The 23,773-nt window shown below is 33.9% G+C and overlaps 1 protein-coding gene across 3 annotated transcripts in view; it reads left to right on the top strand.

The window, feature by feature from the left end:
• The window catches only part of LOC114331339 (nidogen), an 85,980-nt gene extending 62,439 nt beyond the window's left edge, over nt 1-23,541 (top strand). For all 3 annotated transcript variants that reach the window (XM_028280872.2, XM_028280874.2, XM_028280873.2), the window contains exons 14-18: nt 2,177-2,263; nt 3,965-4,315; nt 17,568-17,873; nt 21,331-21,787; nt 22,998-23,541. In XM_028280872.2, coding sequence (XP_028136673.1) covers nt 2,177-2,263; nt 3,965-4,315; nt 17,568-17,873; nt 21,331-21,787; nt 22,998-23,256 — 1,460 coding nt within the window. In that variant the 3' untranslated portion in view covers nt 23,257-23,541. The remainder of the gene's footprint in view (nt 1-2,176; nt 2,264-3,964; nt 4,316-17,567; nt 17,874-21,330; nt 21,788-22,997) is intronic.
• The last annotated feature ends 232 nt before the right edge of the window (nt 23,542-23,773 follow it).

Below are 23,773 nucleotides of genomic sequence, written 5' to 3' on the forward strand. Positions count from 1 at the left end.
TTTCAGTATTTTATTGTTAGATAAAATGAACTTCCATCAAGTAACGGTCGAATCCATCAATAATTTGAACTTTAATTGATCGATTTTATTCATTGTTAAAATGCTCATATGGCACGGTGCATTGTCCTGGTAAAAAAGAATTTTTCTTTTGCAAATCAGGTCTTTTTCACGAAGTTTTTTCTTCAGCTGTTCCAAATGGTTTTAATCATATCCATAATTTATTGTTTTACCAGTTTGCAAATAATCCACAAACAAAATTTCTCTCGAATCCTACAAAACTGATCCTAACACCTTCTTGGCACATTTCTGGACACGAACTGGTTTCGGAGCGGAAGATCCAAGTTCACACCACTTCTTAGCCTCTTGTTTTGATTCAGCATCATGGTGATAGCCTTAAGTCTCATCCACAGTGATGAATCGAAGCACAAAATCTACTTTATCGTTTCGAAAAAGCTCAAGATGTTGCTGAGAAAGTCGCATTCGAATGTGTTTTTGTTAAGTTTTTAACGAATGCGGCACTAATTGCGAACAGAGCTTTCTGAAACCCAATATTTAGTCAAAATATTGCTTGCACTGCCCAATAAGATGCTTCTTTCGGTTACTCTACGATTTTCCAATGCCATATCCTGTATTTTTCTATAATTTCTGGTATTGTTACTCTTTTTGGACGTCCTTGACGTGGATCGTCTTCATGGCTTGCACAACCAAGAAAAAATTGTTTAAGGTAGTCGACGGTTATAAAGTGAGATAAAAACTTCTTTTCTTTATGACATATCGAGAGAGTGGCGAAAACACGTCTGTTGTCTATGATAGTCAAAATCAGAGAGAGCAAAAAAAGCACGTCTGTTCAATGCGAGCACCAAAATCATACAGAAATTTTGTCTTTATCATTGTCCAAGAATGTCTGTATTTCTCTCTGATTAAGGTAAAAATAGGTAATAGGAATTATTACTTAGGGTTAGCTTAAGTCCTGATTTGAAATTGAGGGTGGTAATTATACAAAGGATAGAGCGAAAAATATAAGATTATTTTTCGCATGTGAAAAACTGAACACTCATGGATCTTCTATTTAGCCCTAGTGTAGCCATGGATCTTGTATTCAGATGGCATTGAATATTCTCAAAGCAAGAGTAGGTAAGTACTTAATGCGCTTTTTGAGACGCACAAGTTAGTCGATTGTGATAAGTTCTTCTTGAACACAGTCATGTTCTAATGCAAGAGTAAATAATTTTGGAGAGATAGTGTCTCCACTAACAGTGTGATTAGTGTCCCTGTCTAACTTCTCTCTTCATTTTAACACGTTCCCTGTTACGTTGGTACCATGGGACCAACACTATTACCTATTGCCTTTTTGGACCGCGTTGGTCCCATGGTACCAACACCTTTTTAGATGTTTGTTAGGCTGCTGGCTCATATTAGTGTGCAATATCTCACACTAAAAGACCAACGTGGCCTAGAAGGTATATGTGTAAGAATGGTTTGTTAAATATAAGTGCAATAATTTTGACGAAATAACCAAATAGCAAGGTTTTATAAGTATAAAAAAAATTACCGTATATATGACCCGTAGAAGTATAATATTATATCAAAATATAGTTGGCAAGGAATGTGTTAATGGTATAACCGCCACTATAAGGATTATAGGAGGATAGTCTGTTTTTAAAGCAAGAGAAGTAATTCAAATTTCGTGCGAAGTAAAGCTTGTTTGTAATTGGTTCAACCTCAGGCAAGTTTACTCCACTGTTATAAAATATTGACACTAATGACATTTATAAAATTTTGACACTATTGGCATTTCATGGGTTAATTAAGTTATATCAGCAATTTTTTGTATTTTCTGAGTTATTCCTTTTAATTTTTAGATTTTTAGTCTGTTTATATATAAAAAAAAACAGTTGTTCTTAAAACTCTTTAGCGACGTATTAGTATAATATAATATTTAAGGATTACCGTCAAAGAACGATATGATCAACAAAAAAAAAGATGTATTTGGTGATATTTCTAGTGACTTTCTTGCGTGTGAATCTGTCTTTTTAGTTTGCTCCTCTTGGTTTAAAAACAACTTAGTATTATGATTTTTAACATAATTTAGGTATATCATAAGTAATGTAACGATGTTTTTTCTTTCTCTCATTTTAATTTTTCTCTCAAGGTTATATGACTTTTTTTATTCCAGTTGGATGTACCTCTAATCAAGATTGTACGGTTACAGAAGAATGTGTCATAACACCTTCACAGAAATATGAGTGCATATGTAGGGAAGGTAAGTTTTAATAACCTTTAATGTAAACCTTCAGATGCCATTATAAATTGGCTTTACACCAAAAAAATAATTAAATCATAATATAAGAACTCCACCAAGTGATTATTCACTGCAGTTATCATAACAGAGGTGAGATTACGAACACTCGCGCCTTATGGTAAAACATGGCGAATACGATTCGTATCGAGTGTTCGTAACAGAGATATGTAAAGAGAATAGATCTGGCTAGGGATATGCCACTCAATGCATCGGGGTGTAACGCCGATATCAAGTACGGTGGTCTAGCTATCTTTGTTTGTCGTGCGAGTGTGAGCGTATCTACCAATAGGTGGAAGTAATGGAACGACAGTTACACAGAGGCGGCAGCCATCATGTGCTAGAGAGAGAAAGTTAAGCGCCGGTAGAGAGAGATAGACAGACCACCGACCTGAACTGGTCCGCGTTACGCTATGTGTCCGAGTTGGCCAAATCTATGTGTATAAGATCTTTGGTTCGTAATCCCTAAGCTGGTTTCTGGATTAATTCATCAACAGGTTCTTCTTCTTTGTATGTAGACATGACTCTGTCTGTTTTTTTCAATATGCGTAAGTTATTATTCCATCGTTTTCGTTGTCTTCCACTGATTGTCTTCCTATTGGGGAAAGGTCTCTCGCCGTCCTTACTATTTTATTTGTTGTCATTCAGCAAAGGTGGTCGTTCCACTCTACTCTTCTGTTTCATAGCCAGTTATTAATGTGCTCCACCTTGCATCTCCGTCGTATATCTGTACTTCAAGTTCTGTTCCATAGTGTCTTACCATCGATTTTTCGAGGGGTTTTTATTTCTGTTTCTAGCATTCTTTTGCCCTCTTTTTGTCAGGTCGTGTTTCTACCGCGTATGTCATTAGTGATCTGATAATTCTACCTTTCTTTTTTGTAAATTCTACCTTTAATTTGATCTTCCACTTCTGTTTCAAGCTCTCCGTAGATAGATATATAGTGTGATGCCTAGATATTTGAACTCCATCATTTGTTCTTTTATCTGACCCTCCAGCTCTAATTTGCGTTGTTAATACGTTGTAAATCATCTTCACTTTGAGAAATTAATATTGCATCGTCTGCTTAGCAGATTATTTTAAGTTGTTTTTCTTCCATTTAGCATTCCATTTTTTAGTTCTTACTTTTTTACTATTTCATCCATGATCAGATTGAAAAATAGAGGACGCAGTGAATCCCCTTGTCTTATCTCCTTGCCACCTTCAATTGGGTTAGTTAGTTCTTGTACTTTTACTTTTATTGTCTCTATAGTTCTGGTAAATACCTTAGATTGTATTTTCGTTCTTTTTAATTATTCCTAGAGGTACCTCTCTTGTGTACAATAAAGGGAAAACTTCTTTTAATTATACCCTATCAAATGCCTTCTTGAGGTCCACGAAACATAAATATGCCGGTTTGTTTTATTCTAATAATTTCTCTTGAACTTGCCGCATTATAAATAGCGTCGCGGTGCATTATTTTACCGATCTTAAACCTTGTTGTACTTCTGCTAATGATATAGAGAGGTATTAGGATGCTTAATCTCCATTCTTCTGGTATTCTCTTTTGTTCTATTATTTTTTCATCAACAAGTTAACTTACACAATATCTGAAAAATGTCTATTTATAAAGATATTTTAAAAATTTTAACAAAACTGTTATAATATAAAGCATATTGCCTTCTTAGGTTACACCCGTGATACCCAGAACCAATGCGTGCTCATCGCAGGGTCCTGCGGTGGTGGTACATGCGTCGATAATGCCGAATGCATATATGATGAAGAATACGAAACATTCTACTGTCATTGTAAAAATGGATTCATTGGAGATGGAATTACTGAATGTAAGAAAAAGGTCATCGGTTGCGACACCCTTAACAACTGTGGAGAACACGCTACCTGCAAATATGTAGAAGAAGAATTAGCTTATAAGTGTTTCTGTAAAGACGGGTTCTTTGGTAACGGATTTGACTGTTATGCCGAAAGAAACTGCCATATAGATCCAACCATGTGCCATCAGCAAGCTGTATGTCTTACAGGTATGTATATTTTACTCTTTTTACTGTTATAGACTAGATTACTATTTTTTCTCTATTCTTCCTCATTCATTTTAATATTTGGCACTCTCATTTTGCTAGTTATTCATTTTCGATTTTGTTGAGCACCCAAAGATCGTACGCATAAGTTTGATCTTATTATTGTTCGATATTGGGGAGAGTCGGCTAATTGTGCGCGTCAGGTAATTGTGCGCATCAATGTTTCTAATCTCATATTTATTAAAATTGCAAAAACTATATTGTCGGGCCATCTAGTAGCAACTGCCATATCTATCCGACACAAACGAACGTCGGGAGATACTTTACCGGTTGGCAGTTATCGTTTACATGTTTTCGCTTGGTATGATATTGTTTGTGTGTCTGAGAAAATAAGTGATAACTTTTCTTCTTGACAGAAATAAAGTTTAAATAGTATTTATATCTTTTATGTATTTACCATTTTAAACACTGATATCATTTTGTGTTATGTGTAACGTCGTCTAATGGTGCGCATTGCGCACCATTAGCCGGCAAGGTATAGAAAGGCTTTTTTACGTTTTGTGACTGCGCCATAAAACGCAAACAAGCGTTAAACAACCGTCAAAGTAGAGAAAGGGGCAAAGAAAAAACCACGAAATTGAAAAAGGTACAAAAAGGAAAATTTTTGAACACAACAGCTCCAAAGTTATTTCAGAAAATGAACTGTGCCATGAAGATGAGTTGAACGATCTCGTGTCAGATTAAAATGACTTCTGTGTATTGCGGTGATGGTAGCAAAAAAGACGAGGTATGGTGCAAGTGTTCGATATATTGTCAATAGTCTCATGCCATGTGTATACGACAGGATAGTTCAGAAGGATATATTTGTGACTTCTGCAATACTTAGATTTTTTTTAAATATCTGTAACTTGGTTTCTTATCGTTTTCCTTATATTTCTTTGTCCCTTTAATATTTATGTTCAATAGGCTACATTTTCGAAGGTCATTTTTAGGTTCTATTATTTCGCACAGTTATCCGACATATGCGCACCATTAGCCGAATAGTTCGGGTAATTGTGCGCATTACACTAATTGGAAATTTCTTCTCTCACTCTTCTACTGTTCAACCATTCATTAAATGAGGTCCCTACCAATATACCTAAGCCTTTGAAGTACATCTTCAAAAAATTTGGAAACTGAAATGTTTCAAGTTTGTGAAATATCCTGAATTAGCCTAGGTGTGCACCAATAGCCGACTCTCCCCTACTCGTAATTGTTTGTTCCTGAAAAACATGACTATTACTTCCTGCGCATGGCCATTCTCTTTCAACCGAAGTATCAAATTCGTCTATTTTTGTCTTCAGGTTCTCTTGCCAGTGCATGGGTATACAACACGGGTCTAAAGTCTTCCCTCCCTCCACCTATTTTTGAACCTTCTTCTTTGTGTGCCGTGCTTGTTTCAAGCGTTGGCTATTTTCGTGTTAACTGATGAAATGTGCAACGGTCGGCAACTATATACAACAATTCCTTGTCAATTGTCTAATGTTACACAGTCAGGACAGTTATTCTCTTCCAACCCAGCGTTTTCCTTCGATTTTACCCTGAATGATCAACCAGAGTAAGCGATATTTAGGTCCTCTCATTATATGACCGAAGTACTGAACCTTTCTCATTTTTATGACGTTGATCAATTCTCGCTTTTCTTGAATGGTCTCCAGCACACCTTCGTTGAATATGTATGCTGTCCACGGGCTTCTGAGCATGCTCCGGTAACACCAAAACTCGAACGCTTCTAATTTGTTGAGATTCTTCATTTTTGTTGTCCAAGTTTCACATCCATAGAACAAAACGGACCAGAAGTAGCACTTCAATACTCTTAGACGTGTGGTCAATGACAGACTTCTACTGCACAATACACAACGCCAGCTGCTAAAGCTTTTTCGTGCAAGTTCTATTCTGGTAGAAATTTCTTCATCACTTTCAACCCTGCAGTCAATCCAGCTACTCAGATATCTCAAGTGTTTCACCATTTCCAGGATTTTGTTATCTAATTTTAGTTTTAGTACTGAGTCTTCGATATTAATTTTTCCGACCACCATCCATTTTGTTTTCTTTGCGTTTATTGTTAAGCCCTTTGCAATATTTTCGTTGTTTACAGCGTTCAACAAGGTTTGAAGGTCTTCCAGACTCTTCGGTGTAGGCATTGAACAATGTCGTTCTGAAGCTATTTCCTTGTGGCATTTTTGCAAATAACTATTCTAAATGGGAAATAAGCCACCATTTAACTAAAAAATGATTTTATTATAAAAATTTATAATAAAATATCAGTTTTTAGTTAAATGGTGGCTTATTTCCCATTTAAACAAGTTAATTGAACAATGTCGGTAACATAACACATCCCTGTCTGACATCACGCTTAATAGAAACTTTAGCTGTAACTTTTTGATCCAACTTAATACCAGCGGTCTGATTGTTGTAAAGATTTTTTAGCAATTTAATGCCGTAAGTGTCCAGGCCAACTAAGTCCAAGCGTTGAAATAGTAATGTATATGGTACTCTATCAAAGGCTTTTTCGAAATATATAAAGCATACGTAAATAATTTTCCTAAACTCAATGCTCTTTTGTAAGGCTAAGGCCAGACAAGCGACATTACAGCGCAGTAAGAGCAATAAAATGAAGCGCGAAAAATGGGTCCCACGGAGAGTGTAGTGAATGGCCAGACTGAGCTGTAAAATATCGCGCAGCAACATAGGATAGGACTCATTTGTCGCTAGACAAAGAACTAATCATAGCAGAACAAAATCAGGGAATCCAATGTTACCTGCCAAAGCCTTACACCTACAGAGGCCACAGATTATTCGCTGTGGAAAGCAACGAAAAAATTAAACAAGTCTTACTTGCCTAATCCACCAATCAGAAATGATAATTCCTGGGCCAGAAATGATAAAGAAAAATCTGAAGATTTTGGCAAATATCTGAAAAAATTCTTCATGCTTATCTGCTGAAAGAATTATCTGCTGAAGAAGAACACGAAATTACCGACTATCTAAATGTACCCTTCCAAATGGATCTGCCTCATAACAAGTTCACTATTAGAGAAGCCAAAAAAACAATTATGGAAGAAATTAACATAAAAAAAGCTCCTGGTTTCGATTTGGTATGTGGAAAAATTCTTCAAGAACTATCCGAAAAGTGTTATAGACTTATTACTTACATTTTTAATTCTATACTACGACTAAATTATTTTCCTAGCATCTGGAAAGTTGCCCAGATCGTTATGATACCCAAGTCCGAGAAGAAAACACAAGAGTTGTCTTCCTACAGACCGATAAGTCTACTGCCAATTATTTCCAAGGTATTTGAGAAGCTATATTTAAAACGCTAAAAACTATAATAGACGAAAAGAAGATAATTCCAGATCACCAATTTGGATTCCGCGGGGCAATAGAACAAGTTCATAGAGTGGTAAATCAAATCAATAAGGACCTGAATAGTAAAAGATATTGTTCAGCCACTTTCTTCAATATATATATATATATATATATATATATATATATATATATATATATATCAGGCTTTCGACAAGGTGACTCATGAACTTCTAAAATCATCCCCACTTTCAACTTCTAAAATCATACCTGACAGATAGGCACTTCCAAATAAAGCATGGAAGTGAATATACAGAGTTGCATCCAATAAATTTAGGAGTTCCACAAGGTAGCGTACTTGGACCGATTCTATACTTATTGTGTACTGCAGACGTGCCATCAACACGACTTACCACTGTTGCGACATTTGCCGATGATACAGCCATTTTGGCGTCACACACTGACCCAACATCAGCCTCTAGGAACCTGCAAACTAGTCTAAACAAGGTTCAAAACTGGCTAAAAAGATAGCGTATTAAAGCAAATGGATTGAAATCAACACATGTGACATTTACCCTCCGCAGAGGAACGTGCTCACCTGTTTAATTTATTGATTGTCAACTTCCACAATCTGATAGCGTCAAATACCTCAGAATGCACCTGGATCGACGACTGACTTGGACAAAACACATATTCACTAAGCGCAAGCAACTTGGCCTCAAATTAAGAAACATGTATTGGCTCATCGGTCGCAAATCAAAACTCTCCATAAACAATAAAATATTATACAAAACAATTTTAAAACCTGTGTGGACCTACGGCATCCAGCTGTGGGGAACTGCTAGCAACTCCAACATATCCATCTTGCAAAGGTTCCAAAATAAAGTACTACGAACTATTGTTGATGCTCCCTACTACGTCAGTAACGAAATCATTCAGCATGATATCCCTTTAGAATTCATCAAAGATGCCATACATCGTTTTAGTGTCAACTATGGTGAAAAAGTGTCCCCAAAATGCACCAACCAACCAAAAGCGGCCCAACTAAACGTGCGCGATGCCAATGAAATCCGTAGGCTAAAACGTCTACTGCCATCCGATCTATCTACATCACATAGACTTTAGTTTAGCTTTTTAAGGCAAATTATTGTAAATTCATACCAACAATATTTAACTTAGGTTTAGATATATTTAAAGGAGATTATTCATGATTAATTATTTATATGGGAAATAAGCCACAATTAAAATGAAAAAATAATTTTATTAACGTTTCGACGCCCAAATCGGGTGCCGTTGTCAAAATACAAAATATTACTAAAATAAACAAAAGTATTGTTGCTAAGCAAAAAAATTCTTCTAATAATTTATTTAATCTCACTCATTTATATTGGCAATTCAGACATATATTATACATTTTAAAGTAGAAGACTTTAAAATGATATTGCCAATATTTATGAGTTGCGTTCCTGGGACGACTTACTGAAAGATAGTTCATTCGATTACATGAAATCAACCCCAACTCAAGAATATCCGTCATAAAAAATTATAGCATGTGATATGTCTTTAAAAAGACAACCAAATGCAACGACAGTAAAATTCTCGCGTTAGAGACTTCATAGTAAATCACAAGGGAAAACCAGGAAAAACCCTGTGATACTATCCCGACATCGTAAGTATTTGGTCTTACATTAATTTACTCTCAAAAAATAATACCAAATTCTGACTTGTAGCATGTTTAAATTATAAATAATATTAATAATACTAGATATATAAGTAATACTAAAATATAAAATATGTACTAGCTCGATATTATTGACTTACTAATCTTGGTATTTTCTTTCTATTGACTTCCTCTTTCAGTATGGGTAACCACATCCTACTGCATTCTACCGAGGAATTTGCGACACAATTGGTTTCATTTAGCATAATTAGAGCCGCTTCTTTGATTTTTCTCTTTTTACTATCTGATTCTTTCAGGACTATACTTGAATCTCTCCACTGAACTCTATGTTCATTATCCCATGCGTGTTGACATATTTGAGATCTCTCAAATTCTCTATTTTTAATATAAGATTGATGTTTATGTATTATATATATATATATATATATATATATATATATATATATATATATATATATATATATATATATATATTAAATCAAAAGGTTTAAACTATGCTGTTACTCATCCATCTATTCCAAAATTAGACATAATCAGCTCAGTGGAGAAAATATCCCAGTGTCTACCAACTCATGAAAAAGAACAATATAGGGTACTATGTAAACTTGAATTGGAAAAGTCTAATCAAATTGAACAGAACATCAGCAAAGAGGAAATGAAAGCTTTAAAAACTTTAAGAAATGATGACTCCATAACAATCCTACCAGCGGATAAAGGCAATGCAACTGTAATAATGAATAAAATACAATATGAGGACAAAATTACAGATCTAATTACAAATGGACCTTATAGCAAATTAACGAAGGATCCAACGAAGACACTGGAAAACAAAATATATAGAACTTTATTCAAATTTAAAAATGATCTAACATACTATCAAAGAAAATTAATGACACCTCACTACAGTAAGACACCACATTTTTATGGAGTGCCGAAAATTCATAAAGCGAACATACCACTTAGACCCATTTGTAGTAGCATCAATTCTCCTTGTAGTGAACTATCAAAATTCTTATTAAACATTCTAAAACCATTTGCTAATAATGATGACACTTTTATAAAAAATACAAAACATTTTTTAAACAAATTATCAACTATTGAATTTAATCCAAATAATATTTTAGTAAGTTTTGACATAAACAGTTTATTTACAAATGTACCATTAGATAAAACTTTAAACATAATCAAAACGAAATTAGAAAATGATAATACATTGGCAACTAGGACAAGACTAAATGTATCAGCTATAATGGAGTTATTGACATTATGTACCAATAATACCTATTTTCAACTAAACAATGAATTCTATAAACAAAATTTTGGTCTAGCAATGGGCTCTTCTTTATCTCCATTATTGGCTAATATATTTATGGAGGATTTCGAAACTAATATTATTTCTAAACAAAATTTAAAACCCACAGTATTGTGGAGATATGTAGATGATGTGTTTTCAATATGGCCTCATAGATCAGAATTGTTGGATACGTTCCTGAATATTATAAACGATCAAGAACAGACAATAAAATTTACAATGGATAACGAATACAATAACAACCTACCTTTCCTCGATGTTTTGATCTCAAAGAAGGATATTGGATATGAGACTCAAGTGTATAGAAAACCAACACACACCAACAGATATCTCAATTACAAGTCAAATCACAACATCAACGTTAAAAAGGGAATCATTAAATCCTTATATGATAGAGCCAAAATTACTTGTTCTAACGAAAATTCCTTTTTAGCAGAAAAACAATTGTTAACATCTGTTTTATTAAAAAATGATTATCCTTTATCGTTTATAAATAAGGAATTGTCAAGATTGGATCGAATGGAACAGAACAACTTAGAACGGGATCCTACAACATTCACCAGAAATAATACGAGGAAAATATCAATACCATATATAAAAGGACTATCCGAGAAACTTAAAACAATAGGAAATAAATTCATCATTTCAACAACATTCAAAACAACAAACACATTGAGATCTATTATATCTAAAACTAAACCTAACAATGATCAAGAAAGAACAAAGAATTGCATTTATAAAATACCTTGTGAATGCGAACAATTTTATTTAGGTGAGACATCAAGACCATTAGACGTTAGAATAAATGAACATCAATCTTATATTAAAAATAGAGAATTTGAGAGATCTCAAATATGTCAACACGCATGGGATAATGAACATAGAGTTCAGTGGAGAGATTCAAGTATAGTCCTGAAAGAATCAGATAGTAAAAAGAGAAAAATCAAAGAAGCGGCTCTAATTATGCTAAATGAAACCAATTGTGTCGCAAATTCCTCGGTAGAATGCAGTAGGATGTGGTTACCCATACTGAAAGAGGAAGTCAATAGAAAAAAAAAATACCAAGATTAGTAAGTCAATAATATCGAGCTAGTACATATTTTATATTTTAGTATTACTTATATATCTAGTGTTATTAATATTATTTATAATTTAAACATGTTACAAGTCAGAATTTGGTATTATTTTTTGAGAGTAAATTAATGTAAGACCAAATACTTACGATGTCGGGATAGTATCACAGGGTTTTTCCTGGTTTTCCCTTGTGATTTACTATGAAGTCTCTAACGCGAGAATTTTACTGTCGTTGCATTTGGTTGTCTTTTTAAAGACATATCACATGCTATAATTTTTTATGACGGATATTCTTGAGTTGGGGTTGATTTCATGTAATCGAATGAACTATCTTTCAGTAAGTCGTCCCAGGAACGCAACTCATAAATATTGGCAATATCATTTTAAAGTCTTCTACTTTAAAATGTATAATATATGTCTGAATTGCCAATATAAATGAGTGAGATTAAATAAATTATTAGAAGAATTTTTTTGCTTAGCAACAACACTTTTGTTTATTTTAGTAATATTTTGTATTTTGACAACGGCACCCGATTTGTGAGTCGAAACGTTAATAAAATTATTTTTTCATTTTAATTGTGGCTTATTTCCCATATAAATAATTAATCATAAAAATGCCACAAGGAAATAGCTTCAGAAAACATAGAGATTATTCATTGAAATAATACTCTACATGTCATCAGCTTCATTGTCAGAAAAAACGCTTATTGCCTAGTAGGCAGATTGCTGATCTCTCAAGGAGTTAATAAAAAAAAAATTTACTGCTCTTACAGCGCTGTAAATTTTCGCTTGTCTGACCGTAGAGCCCAAGAGTATTCGCATGCAAAAAAGATCTTCCCGAGTACCCATACCGTTCGTCACCAGTTATCCCCTCACAAAGATTGTATGCGAGAATGCAATATTTTCATAAAAATTTTGAGTGTGTGACTCATTGAATTTGATAAGTCGATAGTCGCTACAATGTCTGGCATTCTTTTTCTTGGGAATATGAGTCTTGTAGTTACAAATATTGATTCTAACCAGTTGTCTGGTAATTTGCCGCAGCTTTATATCTTGTTAAAGAAGGAGGTGATAATGCAACACTCTCATTATCTAATAGTTGTAACAATTCTGTGGGTATGTCGTCAGGGCCAGAAGACTTTCTTTGTTCCGCTTGGTCGATGGCCTTCTGAACTTCTAAGATTAGGATCGGTGGACCTGTATTTTTGAACCACAAAACTTAAATTAGTATAAAAATTGGAAAAAAATCATTTGTAAAAGGTATAAAATTTTAATTAAAAATCCCTTTAAGAGCTACATCACAGAACGTTTTCTATTTTATTAAAAATCATCATCAGTGTTAAAACAGGTTGGATGCCAGCTGAGCCACCAAAGAAATACTAGGGTAAAAATCCTTTAAATATTATATAGTTGCATTAAAGGTGCATACTTAAATAAAACTCCATAGGATGGATATAGATTAAAGAGAATAATGCCCTTAGGTAAGGTATGGACCTTCCCAACACGTGGGATGTAAATTGAGTTAGTTACATTACGACAATTAAATAGCAACTGGTGCTAACTGCTAAATTATTATGTCTTTGAGTAGCTGGACCAAAACCGCCTCATAATTTTTATGTAATTTTATTTACGTACTCATAAAAAAGTAGTCCCTTTATTACATAATCATCAGTCTAAAAACCTCAATATTATCATTATGCTTACTAGCATTAATTAAACAATTAATTACCTATCATTCTCTGAACGATAAAACTTAAATTATTAATGATTTTTAATGAGATCATATAGGGCTTTTCATTCACAGTCATTTGTTTCGAGCTTCTGTCATGTGTCACATAATATTAATATATCTACGTCATACGTTATTGGTGGGGTTCAAATGGGGTAGTGAAGCGCAATACAAGATGCTGTTTCCAGTTAGCATCTCTAGCCTCTCCTACTCAATTCCTATCCTCACCTCCACGAAGTGCGGCTTGGGCTGCACGGGTGAACCCTGGAGAACCTGAGCAACCTTACCGGAGATTGGGTAACCAACCCCAGTGGAAAGTAGGGTCAGGGCTGACGAGGAAGGGAGAAATGGTCCTCCGAAAAGGGGGTTGGGCGATAGGCCAGTAACCTATTCTTGTAAAAAAGTACTACTACGAAACCTTCAGATAGGCCTCGGAATGGACGGATATCAAGACGACGACTTTGGCAACGGAATATGGAATTTATGCTGGGAACATGGAATGTCAGAACGCTAAATAGACCAGGAGCACATAGGATCCTTCTACACGAACTGAAAAGATATAAAATAGGAATCACTGCAGTACAAGAAACTAAATGGTTGGGAAAAAGTATCCGGAACCCTAAAACACACACTATACTGTATAGCGGTAAAGATGAAGGAAATAAAGAATTTGGAGTAGCCTTTATCGTAGATAATAAAATGAAGCATCTGATAACAGATTTTCAAGCCATCAATGAAAGAATCTGCAAGCTTAGGATAAAAACGCATTTCTTTAACATAACCCTTATAAATGTACACTGTCCCACAAACGAACAGGAAGAAGACACTAAGGTAGCCTTTTATCAAGATCTAGAACGAATCTATGACTCAATACCAAGAAACGACATTAAAATGGTGATAGGCGACACAAACGCCAAGATCGGAAAAGAAGAAGAGTACATAGGGGTAATAGGGAAACATAGTTTGCATAGAGACACAAATGAGAATGGTCAGTTTCTAATAGATTTCGCAGCTGGAAAGAATATGATTATCAGTTCGACATGCTTCCCACATCGGGACATACATAAGGGCACTTGGATATCACCTGACGGAAACACAATAAATCAAATAGACCATATACTGACTGAAAAAAGAATGGCGACGAGTATATTAGATGTAAAAAGCAGACGTGGCGCAAGCTGTGACTCAGACCATCTACTAGTGCAGACACGGTTTAGATGCAAAATCAGTCGACAGGTAAAGGAAAAATATCCAAAACAAGATAAACTAAACTTAGATAACCTAAAAGTCCCTGAGGTACAAGAAAGATTTGAGAGAACAGTGGATGAAAAATTACTAGAAGAAAACAGAGCAGACTCCACAATAGAAAATCAATGGAACACCATAAGCAGTATCATACTAAACACAGCGAAAGAAGTCATAGGAACAAAGACACAACGGAGAGAAGAAACATGGTTCGATGAAGAATGCAAACAAGCTATACAGGAAAGAAATGAAGCACATAAGAATTACATACCCAGACATACTAGAGAGAGAAAAACAGAATTTGAGAACAAAAGACGAAGAGCAGATAAACTGTGCAGGCAGAAAAAGAGAAAGTACGAAAACCAACGGATACTAAACATAGAGAGGGAGTTTAAGGAAAACGAAACACGTAGTGCATACCAACTTATTAAACATTTAAGACAGGGATACAAACCGAAGACTAGCCTCTGCAAAAATAAGAAGGGTGAAATCATTAGCGATATGGACGAAATTAAGGTAACCTGGATGACATATTTTAAGGAAGTATTAAACAAAGGGGCACAACCACCATTACAACAAGAGAGGCAGCAGCAGGCCCGGCAGGAGGTACAACAACAAGAGCTGGGGGAAGATGGAGAAGAAAATGAATTAACTAGACCCCCAACGCTAGAGGAGGTCCAAACGGCAATCCACATACAAAAAAGCCATAAAGCACCGGGAATAGATAAAATACCGGCAGAACTACTCAAGCAAGGAGGAAGGAATTTGACACAACAGATGTACCAGCTAATACGAGAGATATGGATAGAAGAAGAAATCCCCCAACAATGGAAGAAAAGTATAATCTGCCCTATTCATAAAAAAGGAGACAAACTGTTGTGTCAGAATTATAGAGGCATCTCTTTACTTTGTTCGGGATACAAAATATTCACAAACATCCTTAATCGAAGACTTCAACCTCTCACGGAAAAAATCATCGGGGAATATCAAGCAGGGTTTAGGCAAAATAGATCTACTATTGACCAACTATTTACAGTTAAACAAATACTAGCCAAAGCATGGGAATATGACATGGACGTTTACAATCTCTTTGTAGATTTTAAACAAGCCTATGATTCAATAGATAGAACAATTCTACCTAATATATTGGAAGAATTTGGCATACCATCAAAATTAATACGACTAGTGCAAATGACAATGACAGAAACAGAAGCACAAGTATGTATTCAAGGACAGATCACTGATGCGTTTACGATAACGCAAGGACTGAAACAAGGCGACGGACTGGCTCCAACGCTTTTTAATCTTGTTCTTGAATATGTAATTAGACGGTTGACGGTGAGTGGAAATAACATACTTACAAACAAATCTACCCAATTAGCAGCATACGCGGATGATATAAACATAATGAGCAGAACAATGAATGCAGCGGAAGAAACCTACGTTGAGTTGAAACAGAGTGCAGAAGCAGTAGGGCTAGCAATAAACACAAATAAAACAAAACTACTCATACAAACCAGATCAAATAGACCGGCGCAACAACACTTTATTGACGATATAGAACATGTGAATAGATTCACGTACCTAGGAATGGATCTGGTTGCAAGCAGTGAAGAAGAACCGGAAATAAATAGAAGGCTTGTGCTGGCAAATAAAGCCTATTTCGCGATGGGCCACATTCAAATCGCGAGACGTACACCGGAAAACAAAACTCCGGGTATATAAAACAATAATCAGGCCCATAGTAAGTTATGGCTGCGAAACATGGGTGGTGACACAGAAATCTGCCAATGCATTAGATGTGTTTGAAAGAAAAGTATTACGTAGGATACTGGGCCCAATAAGTGAAAATAACAACTGGCGAATTAGGTATAATAGAGAAATATACGAGCAATATAGCGAACCAACTCTAGCACAACACACTAAACTGCAGAGATTACGGTGGGCAGGGCACGTGGTCCGCATGCATGAGAATAGAATCTCCAGAAAATTGCTGAATGCAAGAATGCAGGGAAGAAGACCTGTTGGAAGACCTAAAAAGAGATGGGAAGACGAAGTCGATGAGGATGCCAGGAACTTCCTGGGAACGCGTTCATGGAAAAGAACAGCGGTAAATCGAAATGATTGGAGAAGCTTATTGAAGGAGGCCAAGGCTCGATTTGGGCTGTAGTGCCATTGGATGGATGGATACGTTATTGGTATATACCAATGATACAAACCAAAGACGTATGGCGTAGATATATTAATATTATGTGACACATGGCAGAAGCTCGAAACAAATGACAGTCGATGAAAAGCCCTATTTATGGTAAGTAATAGGGACTTCGTTTGAAATCTGGTTTCAAGTCCCTTTTCATCACTGATATCCACAGCATTAAGTATATGTTATTATATACGATATATTATTTATATATATATATATATATATATATATATATATATATATATATATATATATCTGATAGAATGTGTTATTTTTCTACCATTATTAATATCAGATCACAAGATTATCCACCGATGCATTTTGGATGTTGACGCTAAAAATTCCAGATTTCGTACTATTCAATTAACTTGTGCATCATGTATTCTATGTCTTCTTTATCATTTGATATAACTTCTTGCTCATCAGCAAACTGCAAAGTGTAAAGAATCGTGTTTTCGTGTTGTATTCATATTCCTTCAATTTTTCTTTTACGCTGTTTTAAAGCTACTGCAACAGATTTTGAACAATGTCGGTGATATATTTATGACATCCTTGTCTTAAACCTTTATATTCACTTAAAATTCATCCGGGATACGTTTTCCTGGAATTATTTCTTCCCGGTAAATAAAATCATTGCTAAAAAATAATTTATGTGTTTTTCAGACGCAAGCCGACGATTCTTGTGTCAGTGCAAACCTGGCTATGTTGGTAACGGTACCATGTGTAAAGCAATATCTAAACATGAAGGCAACTATCTTCTCCTTAATCAAGGAATGGCTACTTTACAAATTCCCCTTGATAGAACTAGAAACAAGGTGAAAAAGCCTGTTCAAGTCAAGGCTTATCAAACTGCGGTAGGTCTAGACGTGGATTGTCTCGAAGGAAGAATTTATTGGAGTGATATCAGTGGAAGGGCTATCAGTAGCTCAGCTTTAGATGGTACTGATAAAGAACATTTTATTGTCAATGGTGAGTATATCTATATAAGTTTGTATTTTTTATGTCAAGTGACCTGCTTATTATGTTAGTCCAGAGAAATAGGATTTTCTTAGGACACTAAAATATCCATGTAGCTGACTATTTTTTAGTTATTGTAGACCTATAGGAAGAAAACCTACCTGTTTCCTGCCTATAGTTCGGAGCCGTTTTTAATTCCTAACAATTTAGTGCAAAAAAAGAGATTTTTTCTATTTGCGTACCCCATTAAAAAGCTAAATAAGTAGTTGGCATAAAATTACAAAATTTGATTTTTTTGAACATCGAAAAAAACTTCAGAATGCCGTTTTTTGAAAGTTAAAAATTCAATTTTAGCTACCTAACAAACCTTCAAAATTTGAGACCGATCCATTAATTAGTTTAAAAGTTATTCTACTTGTTTATCCCAGAGAGCTTTGCAATAACACAAGACAGAAAATAATGAAAATAGGGCAATTCTGCGTATGCCAAATAAAAGTATTATCAAAATGTATTAAAAAAATATTTAATTATTATTAAAAATGATTAAATTCTAATGCCAAATTTTTAAAATTGTGTAGTTTATAAACATTTAGAATAACTTAAAAAACATTGTCCGTAGAAAAAATCTTTTTATGCATTCGAAAAGCTAGTATTTTAACACGAATTTTCAAATAAAAAAATTAGCTTGATTTGAACCAAAGTTAGCCATATGTTATTTTTAATTCACAGCTAATTTATTTATAGTAATTAAGGAATTTCATTGATGTCATTTTAAAGAATGGGATTTGTATTTTTTGTTAAAAAATTTGCACAAACATTGTACCTTCACAGGACCCTCTAAGAATTTTTAAAAATGTAGTGCAAATGGATACTAGGAAAAACCTACAAATTCACCGAGTTCAAATACCGAAAAAACAATTTCAAACTAAAACAATTTTCTGTATCTCCGGATCTACTCAATGGATTTTAATCTTTCTTTTTTAATTTGTATGTAATTTCTTCATACATTACAAATATGCAATTTGTTTATAAATTTATTAATTAATAAACAGTCTAATCTGTTTAAACAATTCTTGAAAAAATATTTTTTTTAAATCTATTTTTTAATTATTATAGATCATTAATGATCATAGAAAAAGTTAAAGTAATAAATAAACGAATTTTATTAAATAATTATTTATTAAAGATCATTTATTTATTAAAGTATACCTTAACTTTTTCTTTGATTACTAATGACAGTACGATTAAAATAATATATTTTTGGGAAAAAATTATTATTTCAAAAATTGTTTAAACAAATTAGACTGTTTATTAATTAATAAATGTCACAACTTAAAAATATATAAATACACACAACTTAAAAAGGAAAGATCAAAATCCATTGAGTAGATAGCGAGATATAGAAAATGATATTAGTTTTAAGTTGCTTTTTTAGTTTTCGAACTCGTGCATTTGTCGGTTCCCAGCTCCCCTTCATTTACCACCATTAGTAATCATTTGAAATACATTTTTAAAAATTCGTGTAAAATACCAGCTTCTCAAATATGTGAAAAGATTTTTTCTACGGACAATATTTTAAAAGTTATTCGAAATGTTTATAAACTACAAAATTTCAAAAATTTGGCATTAGGATTTTTGACTAGGTATATAATATTTTTTTTATTTTTTAATACATTTTGATAGTATCACTTTTCTACTTTCATTTGGCATACGCAAAATTGCCATATCTTCATTATTTTCTGTCTTATGTTATTGCAAAACAAATGTCTCTGGGATAAACGAATAGAATAACTTTTAAACTAATTAATGGATCGATTTCAAATTTTGAGCGTTTGTTAAGTATAGTCCTGTCGCCAGGGTACAACGGCCTCCTTTATTCAGATGGACTTACCCAAGTTTTTTTATGTATTTTGACCCGTAAAACACGAATTTTTTGGGTAACAGTTGATCCGGATGTCGATAAGATTGTTATAAACAAAGAACTTGAGGAATTACATAACAGCGATTTCTCGCAAAACAAAACATTTTTTTGGGCCATTCTAAGCAAAAATGTTCTTACCAGTTTTTTCGAGGAAGCATAGTTTTCGAGATAAACGCGGTTGAATTTAAAAAAAAATCGAAAAATTGCAATTTTTAAACTCGAATAACTTTTAATTAAAAAAGAAAATAGCAATTCTGCTCACAGTATTTGACAGTTCAAGTCAAATTATATCGGTTTTGATTATTTGCATTGCTAAAAATTTATTTTTTATTGTTAAACAAAGCTATAAACATATAGCGTTTCCCGCGGACAATACATGCGTTTTAAAGCATGCTACATAGAAATTGCCTCGCTTGCGCTTGTACCTATTAATCTACCTACTCGTTCGATTTTAAATGGGAGATCATTGAAAACATCACTCACACACTATGTGTTTATAGCTTCTTTAACAATAAAAAAATAAATTTTTAGCAATGCAAATAATTAAAACCGATATAATTTGACTTGAACTTTCAAATGCGGTAAGCAGAATTGATATTTTCTTTTTTAATCAAAAGTTATTCGGGTTAAAAACTTGCAATTTTTTGATATTTTTAAAGTTCAACCGCGTTTATCTCGCAAACTATGCATCCTACGAAAAAAGTTATCAAAACATTTTTTGCTTAGAATGACCCAAAAAATACAAATAAATGTTTTGTTTTGCGAGAAATCGCTGTCATGTAATTCCTCAAGTTCTTTGTTTATAACAATCTTATCGACATCCGGATCAACTGTTACCCAAAAAATTCATGTTCTACGGGTCAAAATACATAAAAAACTTGGGTAAGTCCATCTGAATAAAGGAGGCCGTTGTACTCCCCCACCCCTGGCGACAAGACTAGTACCCCAATACCCAACTTTTGGTTGAAACACTAAAGTTCTAAATTAGGTTTAGTAAAAGTTATTAACAAATAACGATTTTAAATTATTTTGCAGTTTGCGAAGCAACAAATTAACTTTTTAACTTTCAAAAATCGGCATTTTGAAGGTTTTTCAATGTTTGTTTTTCAGTGTTTCAATTTTTGCACTAAATTGTTAATAATTTAATTAAAAAAGAGCTCTGAATTCTAGGCAGGAAACAGGTAGGTTTTCATTCTATATGTCTACAATAACTAATGGTTCTCCACAACAACTAGTCTATTTAAAGCATCAGTTAATAAAATGATTATAGCCAGAATGATCGCCAATATTCGAAACGAATAGGCACTAAAAGAAGAAGACAATAACTAAAAAAGTTGTCAGGTACTTGCTTGCTTATTTCCCTGGAGTATGTAGGTATCTATTGGCATGATAAACAATCATTTATTTAAAGATACTAACAAAGAATTGTGTAAAAGAATATTAGCCCAAATTAAAAATAATAGCATAAAAAACTGTTCACAAAAGTCTTCAATTTTAATTTTTATCCACTCTATGATTTCTTTTATTAATTTTTATTTTTAATATCAGATATAGGATCACCTGAAGGTCTAGCTATAGACTGGGTAGCCCGTAATGTTTACTGGACTGATTCAACGTTAGACACGATAGAAGTAGCGAACATAGAATCAAAATTACGCCGAACCCTTTTCAACACTGGCTTAGTAAACCCCAGAGGAATAGCCGTTCACCCCCAAAGAGGTAAGATTTTCTGGACAGACTGGAACCGCAAGGATCCAAAAATCGAATGGTCCAACGCTGACGGCTCCGATAGAAGAATTTTCTTGCAAGGTTCGGATGTGTCCCTTCCCAATTCTTTAACTATCGACTTCGAAACAGAACAGTTATGCTATGCGGATGCTGGTACAAAGAAGATTGAATGTGTTAATATTGATAGTAAGCAGAAACAGACTATAGCCAGTAACTGCACTTATCCATTTGGTATTACCACTACAGATAAGGAGATATTTTGGTCAGACTGGATCACGTAAGTAGGATATCTATTCATAAAATCATCATCAATAGCTATTCCATCCATCTTCGGATGTAAAGACTCCCTTAGGTGTGTCCATTCATATTTGTTTGCTGTTTGCTGCGTCCATTCGTGTCCAGCCATTTGCTTGATGTCATCAGTTCATCTTGTTTGAGGTCTGCCTCTACTTCTTTTGCTTGCCCTTGGTCGCCATTCGAGAAATCGCTTTGTCTAACAGTTATCTTCCATTCGTCCTGCCCAGTTCCATTTTAACATAGCAATCTTCTGGATAACATCTGTTACTTTTGATCGTTTGCTTATCTCTTCACTGGACTTGCCATTCTCTGTTCCATAGCTCTCTGAGTCACTTGAAATTTGTGTACTACGCTGTTGTTAAAAGACCAAGTTTCAGTTCCGTATGTCAGAACACGTACTAATCGAACGTTGCTGCCTTTAAGTAGGTATTTGGTAAGTTTGATTTAAATACTTTTTGTAATCGATCAAATGCTGCCCATGCTAAGGAACATTTATTTAAATCAGCCTTCAGTGCTTCAGGTTAAGCTTTGACAGTTCTATATTTTGTCCTAAGTATATATACCTACGACTCAAACTTTTCTATATTATTGTTGTACAGAGTTATGTATATTCCCACTTATATCTAGAGATTCGTTGGTTAGATATTTAGTTTTTGCTAGATTTATTTTTAATCCTATTTCTTTTGATTTGGTATTTAGGTCTAATATGCATTTCATGCAATTTTTTCTCTGTCTTTTGCTATTAGCGTAACATCATCGGCAAATCTCAGATGGTTTAGGTTTTCGCCTTCTATCGTCACTCCTTTATTTGCTCCATACCATATATTTATTTTTCTTAATATGTATGCGAGTTGGGGTGTTATGAATAGGATCGTCTCCAACTTGGTGTCTATGCATTTTGGATTTATCGTAGTTACGTCTGACGTTGCGATCCTGACAGAAATGGTGGTGACATCTGGTGATTGTCTCAATTTAGAATCAAACAAATTTTCCTGTTGGGTTGACCAACTAATACTATATAAACGATGATATTATTAACCATAAATTTTATTAAACTTGGATTTAAATAAAAAAACTAACTGAAAACATTAAAAAACTACTACCTACTTTAAAAAGTTATGAAACACACTTTGTTCTTAATTTCAATTTATAATTAGGTTTACACTAACGATTATATTTATATTTTACAGGAAAAAAATTGAAAGAGTAGAAAAATACAACTTAAAGAGGCTTCCACCCCTACCTGTCCCACTAGGAGGCACCGGAAACAGGCTATTTGCACTGGTAGCTGTAGCAAACAAGTGTCCATCTTTAACCAACGTCTGCGAGTACTACAAGAATCAATGTCCCAAAGATCACATCTGTCTTCCAAATGGCTTAGGTGGCAAACAGTGTCTGTGTGGCAAAGATTCACAAAATAACGATGTTACACCAAGTTGTAATTTATAGATAAATTGCGTAAACCGAAATAATTCTAGAGGTGTAAGCACAAGAATTGAACAATGTTCAATGAATCGTCATTTCCTGTATTGTTCTTGTAGTTCTCTCCAAAGATTATTAGTTTCATATTATCCCGACTACAATATTAAGAAATATTCTAGTTGTTATTGTTCAAAAATTATTGCTTGTGCCATCGACTAAAAATTATTTCGAAATAAATAAGTGTTAGACTGAGTGTTTAATTAGGAACGGTACAAAATGTAAAATAAAACTAATTTTTTCTAAAAAATAGAATATTGTTTTTATTTTCATTATACTAACAATATACAATAGTCACTTATCACAACCTATACAAATCGTAATTTAGATTAATCGCAATCATAGACTACAATAATAAAAAAACAAATAAACTATATAGAATCATATGTTGGGTATGATGTATAAGGAGTCTAATACTCACAATCTTATTGAAGGTGTTTATTTAAAACAGTTTGTGGGCGACCGGTTTCGGCATTCACAATTTATA

This window comes from Diabrotica virgifera, chromosome 1, assembly GCF_917563875.1.
Source record: "Diabrotica virgifera virgifera chromosome 1, PGI_DIABVI_V3a".
NCBI lineage: Eukaryota > Metazoa > Arthropoda > Insecta > Coleoptera > Chrysomelidae > Diabrotica > Diabrotica virgifera.